Source organism: Thunnus maccoyii, chromosome 22 (genome assembly GCF_910596095.1).
Source record: "Thunnus maccoyii chromosome 22, fThuMac1.1, whole genome shotgun sequence".
NCBI classification, from domain to species: Eukaryota; Metazoa; Chordata; class Actinopteri; order Scombriformes; family Scombridae; genus Thunnus; species Thunnus maccoyii.
The window spans coordinates 20,373,690-20,384,692 of NC_056554.1; the positions used below are offsets into that span (position 1 = coordinate 20,373,690).

Consider the following 11,003-nt stretch of genomic DNA (forward strand, 5'->3'; position numbering starts at 1 on the left):
AATTGAGAAACCCAAGACCCGATATTAATGATTTAGTAACATTTATAACTGCAGACATGATGACTTTTTAGGGCTGTAATCCTTGTTGCGGGCTGGTTCTTTGATTTTTATGTATTTGTTGTGTTTTTGTAGTTTGTGCAGTCAGGTGAGGGGCAAATTTCCATATACTGCGGAAGGGGTCGAGGTCAGTGGGGGAGACCAGGGACCATTGTAACACTCTTTGCGATTTTCCCCATAAATCAAAAACCATTTACACTGGAACAGTCCTGGAATAGTTGTAAAAAGGCGTTACAACCGTCCCAGTATCACCAGCCATGTTTTCACCTCATGTGAACTAGCTTCACTGCTAGATTGACTCATGTTAGCCATTTCTATTTTTATCTTATGATCTTAGGACAGCAGTTAAAAAATACATCTCATAGAAAAGTTGCATTTTCTCCTAACCCCCCCCAATCAAAAGACAATCTAACTGAGCATGTGCAGAGTGAGTGTAATCACTGTAGCTTGATTCTGATTAGAGGAATTCAAGGTATTACAACTGTCCCTGGTCTCCCTGTTGTTAAGTAGTTCCCTGCAATAAAACTTGCACTGCCACATGAAGCCATAGCGTCAGCACAATGCAACAGTATGACTCAGGCGACCAGGGTGTATTGTGCAAGATTTTGCATATTAATCTCTGAAGAGAACATTGATGATCCACAAAATCCACAGTCCTCCTTCTGTACAAAAGTGACTATTTTTAGTGCCTCTTTTTGTTACAAAGTTTGAGTTTGATTGACATAGTTTATCAATATTTTAAGCATTATTCAATTGCTGTGTTAAGTTTGACATCGTTGATAAAATCAGCAGAAACACACATGGTTCAGAGAAGTCTATTCTCAGTGCAACCCGTTTTCCACCAAAATACCAAGGATTCAAGGATTTCAAGGATTCAAGGAAGTTTATTGTCATTCCAGAAAATGTTGATACATGAAAGTAACAAAATTAGGTCCTCATTCAGAAATAACAATAATAAAACAATAAAACTGCTGCAAGATGGCGGCAGGTAGAGCAGGGTGACTCTGTAACATCTGTCCAGGGACTACAGATGGAAAATAGCCTCTTGGTTAACTCTGGCATATTTACAGCAATGTTTATTAATGTGGACTGTCTCTGTGAAATAGCCTAAACTAACAAATACATAAAAATAAAATCAATACTAAAACAATAAAATAAGAAGTTCCACACTATAGCCAGATTATAATAAATATTCAATAAATATGAATAAGTGTGATCAGATAAGGGAGATAAACAGCTTTGTTTTCCGCCAGCTGGCATGCAGTCATTCCTGTTTAACAACCTGTCAGTCCCAGATAGGGCGAATATAACGGGGCTGAAATGTGGGCAGAGTTGCCGCAGAACTGTTTCTGTGGCAATAGTTCGCAATATATTGTGTATATATATTGGGGAGGGGCGGGACATGAACAACGCAACAGGTTTTTCTTGCTTTCCACAGTTGGTCCAACTTTCAGAGTTCAGGAGAGCTGAGTATTTGCCTGAATCTCTCTCATGCATCTATTCATCTAATGTGGTCAACGGGTGTGTCTTAGTTTGGCAGCCAAGATGCAAAAGAAGCAACCTTCGCGAAGACACAGACACATCCAGTATTTTTCCACAGTGAATTTTATCTGTCCAAGGTGTTAATGTTACACATAAACTCTCTGTTGTACAGTCCACCTGTTTATTGTGCTGCAGAACTTGTTGAAGTAAACCCGTCTGCTCTTTGCTTTGCTCATGTTTATTTTAAGAGGATTTGTTTCTGATATATTTTAGGTTATATATAGCCTATTAAAATACTTTTCAAAAGTGATTAGGTTTTCTATAAGCTTATTTATGGCTGTTTGTCGTTTTTATTTTATTTAGTGTTTCCATATTTACTTCAAGCTACAGACTATTATGTTGCATATTTTTAGTTCCAGTTTTTAATTGGTTTAATCTAATTATTGATTCTTCTACAAGCAGGACGAGAAGTGAGACCAACCCAGCGTCACACAAAATGATCGGAACCGGTTCACCTGGTTCAAGGCCATGATTTTATTTCTGATATGTTTTGGCAAATATATATTTTAAAATACATTTTAAAAGTTAATCATTATTTTACATTAATGAGTTGCTGCAGAAATCACAGTTTTTCATCTATTTTGTTCAATAAGTGATTCATAGAAAAACAAAATTATGTTTCCACATTCAACCACTGTAAAAACAGCCTGGTCGCCAGAATAAAACGTTGGCACTGTACGTTTCTGCACAGAAACGTTGAATATCTACGTTTCAACACGTGAAATACGTAGCGTATTAACATTTCAAAATGTATCATATCAACATTTCTACAAAACGTATTATATCAACATTTCCTAAATACGTATGATCTCAATATTTCTAAAGTGACGTAGTTCATATGTGATCCATATGAGTTGATCTTTCCTATACAGGAGGCGAAGGGGCCGGTGGATGGTTAGTAAGTTTCTTGGCAGCAAGTTGGCGAGAAAACCGGCTTTTTTTAGTGAGACATCACACATTAAATTCACACATTATTACACCGCGAGTTTACGTGAAGCTATACGTGCTATTTTGAGATGATGTGTTTGTACTCACAGATGCAGTCAGCGGTGTGAAGGCGATCTGACCAGAGTTCTTCTCTTTGAACTTCAGCCTAACAGCAGCAGGGTCTCACGCATCAAATATAAATACTCAAGTAAAGTACCTCAAAATTGTACTTAAGTACAGTACTTGAGTAAATGGACTTAATTACTTTCCACCACTGCTGATAAATATTGCCTGCTATTGAGTGTTGAAAGTGGCTGTTAATGAATGGAAAGTGTTTACCCCAGATTTTATCTGTCCATCCAGTCTGGGGGACAGCTGTTTATCTGGTCATGTGAGAGGAGTATGAGTATTTTGCCACAGCCATATTGGTATGTAAACAAAAGCTGTTGGAACTACTACCGCAGCGCCAGGCTGTTTCTGAACTACTGAGGGAGAAAGCACTGCAGCAGAATCAGGCAAAGAATGTGTGCTCTCAGTGTTCTGGGCAGTGAGTGAACGGCATCTGTGAGATGAGTCACTGTTGGAAACACACATACACACACACACACACACATAGAAAAACTCATACACTGGGGTTAAGTCAGGTCAACTTCCTTCTCCCCGAGGCTTAAGGTCTGAGGCTGTGCAATGCAAAGGCATTTTCACTACCACTAGTAACAAAGATTAGCCTACCAACCCCCAAGGCCTTAATCATGACCTTGTTTGGTGTGAATCCCTGAATTTGAAATTTAAGGTCATCTTTGAAGGTGCAGATAATGTTGTTTTCTAAAAAATAAATAAAAATAAAAAAAAATAAATAAAAAAAACCTTAGAAACCCCGACGTCATTTAAGTTACTAATACCAAATTTTAAGTAAAAATACCTGAATGCTGTTTGGAATACAAATCCTTCAAGAATCCTTCATTTTTACTTGAAAACAAAATTCTTATTGTTTCCTAAATCGAAGCTATTGATCGGAGTTTCAGGAGCAAGACCACACCTCAACCATGCCACTTCTTATCCTTAATGAGTCATCAACACGCATTTTGTTGTTGGTTTGGTCTTTGCTAATGAAATAAAACATTAACCTAAACACTGGACGTAAAGTAGAATCATTTAAAATATAATTCATTTGCACCCAGAAAAACTTCAGCCAACTAATGTAAATGTAAATCCCACTTTCTGATAAGCCTCCTTGATAAGGGATTCATAATAACGTTATTAATGATTAATAAATAATTTACTAATACAAACTTTAAAAAAAAATCTTTTCAGGCCTTTAATTAATCATAGAGAACCCTCAAATGGCCACTGGATTCTGGTTCCACTAGCATTTCCTCAGCCCGCATTTCAGACGTATCTTAAGAACACTATTCGACAGATTGGTGCAGCGTTTTTAAACTCCACAATACATTTTAAAAGGTAATTAACATTTTCCATTAAATAGCTGTGTATTTTGTTTAGATTTTTTAGGGTTTCTATCACTATATTTATGGCTGTTTGTTTTATTCAGTGTTTCCATATTTACTTAAAGCTACAGGCTATTGTGTTGCATGTTTTCAGTTCCAGTCTCACGTGAAGTGAGACCAACCCAGCGCCACACAACATGATCGGAGTCGGTTCACCTAGTTCAAGGACATGATTTTATTTCTGATATGTTTTGGCAAATATATATTTTTAAAATACCTTTTAAGTGTTAATTATTATTTTACATTAATGAGTTGCGGCAGAAATCACAGTAGCCGTGTTTTTCAATGTATTGTGTTTATTAATAAGAAATTCATGGAAATACATTTTTCTCTATTCAACCACTGTAAAAATCTCGTGACTTCATAATAGTAACAACCATTGTTTCATCAGTCACCATTTAAAACACATTAAATAACCATTTAAGTTAAAAGACCCCATTAACTTGAGAACCAGCAGGTCCTCTATTGTTCACAAGTCCCATCTCCACATCTGTCGCAGGTCTTTCATCACTTTGTCCACATGTTTTGCGGGATTTCAGCCACCGAAACAAACCAGCTAAAAGTACAACAATCACAGTCGTCACAACGGCTGTTATGAGGACGGTGGTCCAAGTCCCCATCGCTTTCTCTTCAGTGCAGTTCTGTGGCGGCTGTAGAGGACGAAAAGACAAAAAGGAAATAGAAGAATTTGGTTAAATTCAGACACTATTACACCACTAGTTTATATGAAGCTATACACGTTATTTTGACATTATGTGTTTTTACTCACAGATGCAGTCAACGGTGTGAAGGCGATCTGACCAGAGTTCTTCTCTTTGAACTTCAGCCTTACAGCAGCAGGATTTCCCATCTTTCCTCTTTTTTTATCTTTCTTGTGGATGAAGAAAACACCTTTATCCTCCAGCTGAGCTCGCTCCAGTTTCAGAGACAGGTCTCCTCGTAAGAACCAGTCGGGTGACACTGACACTCTTCCCCCAAATCCTGTCCCATATGTGACCTTCCTGGAGAAAAGATTCAGCTCAAGGACAAGCTCATTGTTTTTTTCCCATCGTATAATCTCCACATCATGTTCACCGAAAGTAGTGAAGTAGTAGGGAAGTTTAACTGTTTCTCCCTCAGTTCCCAGCACGTCACAGGGCACAACGACATCCAGCTGCACGGGTACAAAGCGGCCACCACAGGTGAACTCAAACATTCCGTCATCATTGAGGGTAATGTCGGTTAAGACGACGGAAGTGTTTGAAATGTGTTTCACCCGGTCTTTGTAATCTTCCCCTGGCACCCAAACATCATTTGCAAAGTGTCCTACGGCCTTTTCGCTGTCATCTTTCAGCCGTCGAGTGAGTGTGAACTTCTTGCTATCCATGCAATAGTCACTCACTGAAAAGGTAAAGGGGTCTCCCAAAGTTGCGTTGTGATGTTCTCCCAAAACGCACATGGCTTTAATAAGGAGAAAAAAAGCACAAAAAAAGACGGTCTGGAGCTGTGCCATTCTCATTGCTGCGTGCCCGACGTTTCTAGAAGAATAGGCCTAACTGCTGCTAATTGTCGCTTGTCTCTTCAGGGGCGTTTACGTCTCGATAGGGGCGGGCTGGCTCTGGCTCTCTCTCTCTCTCTCTCTCTCTCTCTCTCTCTCTCTCTCTCTCTCTGTCGATAGGGGCGGGCTGGCTCTGGCTCTGGCTCTCTCTCTCTCTCTCTCTGTCGATAGGGGCGGACTGGCTCTGGCTCTGGCTCTCTCTCTCTCTCTGTCGATAGGGGCTGGCTCTGGCTCTGGCTCTGTCTCTCTCTCTCTCGATAGGGGCTGGCTCTGGCTCTGGCTCTGTCTCTCTCTCTCTCTCTCTCTCTCTCTGTCGATAGGGGCTGGCTCTGGCTCTGGCTCTGTCTCTCTCACTCTCTCTCTCTGTCGATAGGGGCGGGCTGGCTCTGGCTCTGGCTCTGGCTCTCTCTCTCTCTCTCTCTCTCTCTCTCTCTCTCTGTCGATAGGGGCGGGCTGGCTCTGGCTCTGGCTCTCTCTCTCTCTCTGTCGATAGGGGCTGGCTCTGGCTCTGGCTCTGGCTCTGGCTCTGGCTCTGGCTCTGGCTCTCTCTCTCTCTCTCTCTCTCTCTCTCTCTCTCTCTCTCTCTCTCTCTCTCTCTCTCTCTGTCGATAGGGGCTGGCTCTGGCTCTGGCTCTGTCTCTCTCGATAGGGGCTGGCTCTGGCTCTGTCTCTCTCTCTCTCTCTCTCTCTCGATAGGGGCTGGCTCTGGCTCTGGCTCTGTCTCTCTCTCTCTCTCTCTCTCGATAGGGGCTGGCTCTGGCTCTGGCTCTGTCTCTCTCTCTCTCGATAGGGGCTGGCTCTGGCTCTGGCTCTGTCTCTCTCTCTCTCGATAGGGGCTGGCTCTGGCTCTGGCTCTGTCTCTCTCTCTCTCGATAGGGGCGGGCTCTGGCTCTGGCTCTGGCTCTGTCTCTCTCTCTCTGTCGATAGGGGCGGGCTCTGGCTCTGGCTCTGGCTCTGGCTCTGTCTCTCTCTCTCTGTCGATAGGGGCTGGCTCTGGCTCTGTCTCTCTCTCTCTCGATAGGGGCTGGCTCTGGCTCTGGCTCTGTCTCTCTCTCTCTCTCTCTCTGTCGATAGGGGCTGGCTCTGGCTCTGGCTCTGTCTCTCTCTCTCTCTCTCTGTCGATAGGGGCTGGCTCTGGCTCTGTCTCTCTCTCTCTCTCTCTCTCTCTCTCTCTCTGAGTGCATGCTGGGAGTGAGCGTGGTGAGTGCGGTGGTGAGTTTGCGTTGTGAGTGACTGAGTTTTTCTATCTTTTTATGTGTATTTTCTTGTGTATGTAAAGTCACTGTGAATCGTGTTGTTTTGTGAGTCTTTCACTGTGTCTGGGTGAGGTTTGGGTGGTGTAGGTGGCGTCAGCTGCCAGCTTTGCTGGTCAGCATGACAGCAGGTGGAGGCTCCGGCTTGGAGAAGCTAACTCGCCGGCACGCCATTAAGTTGGCTCCGGCGGTTAGATGCAGTGTGGAGGAGTGTAGTCTGGCTGTTGGGGAGGTTGTTGGGTATGGTAGCATTAAATCTGCCTCCCGGATGAACAACTCTGTGGTTGTTTTTCTGGACAGCGTGGACAAAGTAAACCGTGTGGTTGAGAGCGGCGTGGTTATTCAGGACACCTTCACTCCGGTGTTTTCGTTGGTGAACCCCGCTAAAAAAGTCATCATTTCAAATGTTCCACCTTTCATTAGAAATGAAGTGCTGGCGAAAGAGTTGTCCAGGCACGGGCAACTCGTATCGCCCATAAAACTGATTCCATTGGGCTGTAAATCCCCTCAGTTAAAACATGTCATGTCTTTCCGCAGACAAGTTTTCATGATTCTCAACAGAAATGAGGAAGACTTACACCTGACTTTCAAGTTCAAGGTCGATGACTTTGATTACACTTTACACGTAACAACTGATAATATGAAGTGCTTTGGTTGTGGTATGGAGGGGCACCTCGTTCGCTCATGCCCAGAGAGGGGAGGGGCGGCCGGTCCGGCACCTGGCGCGGAGCCGCCGGGGCCGCCGGTGCAGCCGGGTCCGGCTCCTGCTGCGGAGCCGCCTGGGTCGCCGGTCCGTGCTGCGTCGAGCGGGGCAGCGTCTCAAGATGAAAACATACAAGGTGATACAAGCATAAAGGAGACAGCTGACGGGGGGTCACCTGATTCACAAACCGATTTGGAAGCTGAGACAGGTGTCAAACAGGGAAATGATAGCAGGAATCAGGAGGAGGAAACTGTCAGGAAGGAAATGAGCAGGATGGGACAGACTGCTGCCAGGGTGGCAGAGTCTGTGCTAGAGGAGGAGGAGGAAGAGTGCATGGATGAGGATGTGGTGAAATCATCAGTGAAACGGAAGAATACAGAAACCAAACAAGTTGAAGGCAGAATAAAAAAGGTGTCAAAGTCAGTGACAGAGTGTCCATCCTCTCAACCAGAGGAAAGGTTCCACTCTGACTGTGAAAATGAGACCTCTGAGAACTTAGAGAGTGGATATTCTTTCATTAGAGTACAAAAGTTCTTACAGGACACAAAGGGGCTGAGACAAGTCAAGGTGGACAACTATTTTCCAGACTTGCAACTTTTTCTGGACTCAGTAAAAGGTTACATGAAAAACACAGAAGAGTTTGGGCAGCCTGTTTTCTCTGATCAAGAGATCTACAGACTGAAAAAAATAGTTCTGAGGGTGAAAACTCAAATACGCACTGATGAATAATATGTTTGTAAGTTTTCTATTTTGTGTGCTTTTATCCCACGTTTGGCCCATTTTGCACATGTGCACTTTAAATATTGGCACTTTAAATCTGAATGGAGCGAGGGATATCACCAAGAGAGCCTCTCTGTTTAGTCTGATTGGTATGAAACATTTGAATGTTACTTTTGTTCAAGAAACTCACAGTACTGAAGAAATTGCTGCTGAATGGAGGAGAGAGTGGGCGGGGGAGGTTTTTCTCAGTCATAAGAGCAGCATGAGTGGTGGGGTTGGAATTTTATTTAACCAAAATTTTAATCCCATTAACATTGATGTTGAGGAAGTTGTGGCAGGAAGAATTTTAAAAGTAAGAGCTGATTTTGGAAAAGTTAAAATGGTATTTATCAACCTTTACGCACCAACTGTAGGGTCTGAAAGACTTGACTTTTATGACATTTTAAGTGATGTAATTAAAAAATGTAATTCTGATGAGTTTCTGTTCCTTGGAGGGGATTTTAACTGTACGGAAAACCCAAGAATGGACAGGAACCATCCAGAGCCACACGTGGCTTCTAAAAATTGCATTTTAAAGTTAAGTGAAGCTCATGAGCTGAGTGACGTGTGGAGAGTTTTTCATAAAAGCCACCGTCAGTACACCTGGGTCCACACTAAGGACAACCTTTTGTCCATGGCCAGGCTCGATAGGTTTTATTGCTTTAAACATCACTTAAATGTTTTTAGAAGTTCTTTTATAAGTCCAGTTGGTTTTTCCGACCACTCTTTGGTTCACTGTTCTGTTTTTATCAAACAAATACAATCTGGCAGTGCTTATTGGCATTTTAACACATCGCTTTTATCAGATGGAAATTTTAAAGATGTTTTTAATTTCTTTTGGAAAAATTTTAGTGAAACAAAATCCCTCTACAGCTCCTTGCAACAATGGTGGGATATTGGGAAAAGTCAGATCCAGAAACTATGCCTACAGTACACTTTCAATGTCTCCAAAAACATGGCCAGGTCTATAAGAGCTCTGGAGAGAGAAGTGGTGGAGTTGCAGGCTTTTGCAGATTCCACAGGAGAAAGAGGACACATTGAGAACCTCAAGACTAAAAGGTCTGTCTTGGCTGACTTGCTGGGTACCTCTGCAAGGGGCGCTGTGGTGCGCAGTAGGTTTCAAAATGTGGCTTTGATGGACGCTCCCTCTCACTTTTTCTTTGGGTTGGAGCGGAAAAATGGGCAGAGGAGGCAGATGATGTCACTACGCTCACATACTGGGCAGCTGCTGCAGGAGTCGGCTGACATTCGCAGGTTTGCAGCGAGTTTTTATGGTGACTTGTTCAGGTCGGAGTACACCGAGAATCCAGAGGTGTCTCATTTCTTCTATGCAGATCTGCCAAAGGTCTCGGAGGACGCCAACGCAGAGCTGGGGAATGAGATATCTTCTGAAGAACTGTATGCTGCACTGCAGGGTTTGCGGGGTGGAACATCCCCGGGCATTGATGGTCTGCCTGCCGACTTCTATAAGACTTTCTGGTCGGTGCTTGGTGGGGACCTCCTGATGGTCCTCAATGACAGTGTGAAGAAGGGCCGGTTGCCTCAAAGTTGCAGAAGAGCAGTCCTGACTCTCCTCCCTAAAAAAGGAGAGTTACAGGATATTAAAAACTGGCGTCCTGTTTCTCTCCTCTGCACCGACTATAAGCTTCTGTCCAAGGTTCTGGCCAACAGGATGAGGAAGGTGATGGAGCAGGTCATTCATGTGGATCAGACCTACTGTGTACCTGGCAGGTTGGTAACAGACAACATAGCTTTAATTAGAGATGTTGTGGACCTCTCCAGTTCTTTGGGGTTAGATCTTGGGCTGATATCCATAGATCAACAAAAGGCTTTTGACCGGGTTGAACATATGTACCTGTGGCAAACACTCAGAGCTTTTGGTTTCAATCCAGGTCTGATAGCCCAGATCCAGGCTTTGTATGGAGACATTGAAAGTGTACTTAAAATAAATGGTGGTTTAAGTGCTCCTTTTAAGGTGGGGAGGGGGGTTAGACAAGGTTGCCCCCTCTCAGGCATGTTGTACTCATTGGCCTTAGAGCCTTTTTTACACAAACTAAGAACACGACTCTCTGGTTTTAATCTCCCTGGTTCCAACTCTGTTGTTAAGCTTTCTGCCTATGCTGATGATGTCATAGTGCTGGTCCAAAAACAGAGTGACATTGACTCTTTAGCTGACAGTGTGGAAAACTTTGGTCTGATCTCTTCTTCAAAAGTTAATTGGGAAAAAAGTGAAGCTCTGATGGTAGGTGATGGTTTAAAGCAGCTCAGCTTACCTGGGAGGCTCACCTGGAAAAAAGGAGGCATCAAATACCTCGGGGTATACCTCGGAGATCCCACCACTGTCTCTAAGAACTGGGAAAATGTTTTAGAGAAAGCTGAAGGCAAACTGAAAAAATGGAAGTGGATTTTACCAAAGTTGTCTTTTAGAGGTCGTGTTCTGGTTATTAATAATTTGATTGCTTCTATGTTGTGGCACCGTTTGTACTCTGTTGATCCTCCAGCTAACCTTCTGTCAAACATCCAGAGGGTGATCGTGGACTTTTTCTGGGATCATCTCCACTGGATCCCACAGAGTGTATTGTTCTTAGCTAAAGACGACGGAGGACAAGGACTGATTCACCTGGCCAGTAGGGGTGCTGTTTTCCGCCTCCAGCACATTCAGAGACTGCTGACCGGCCCTGCTGATCTGGTGTGGAGGCCTGTGGCTCGGGCGATCC

At 43.5% G+C, this 11,003-nt stretch overlaps 1 protein-coding gene across 1 annotated transcript in view; it reads right to left on the minus strand.

Moving 5' to 3' along the window:
* Positions 1-3,498: 3,498 nt before the first annotated feature.
* The window catches only part of LOC121889001, a 9,423-nt gene continuing 1,918 nt past the window's right edge, over positions 3,499-11,003 (minus strand). Inside the window, exons 2-3 of the mRNA XM_042400682.1 lie at positions 4,804-5,474; positions 3,499-4,684 (exon numbers count right to left, since the gene is read on the minus strand). Coding sequence (XP_042256616.1) covers positions 4,460-4,684; positions 4,804-5,474 — 896 coding nt within the window. The 3' untranslated portion in view covers positions 3,499-4,459. The remainder of the gene's footprint in view (positions 4,685-4,803; positions 5,475-11,003) is intronic.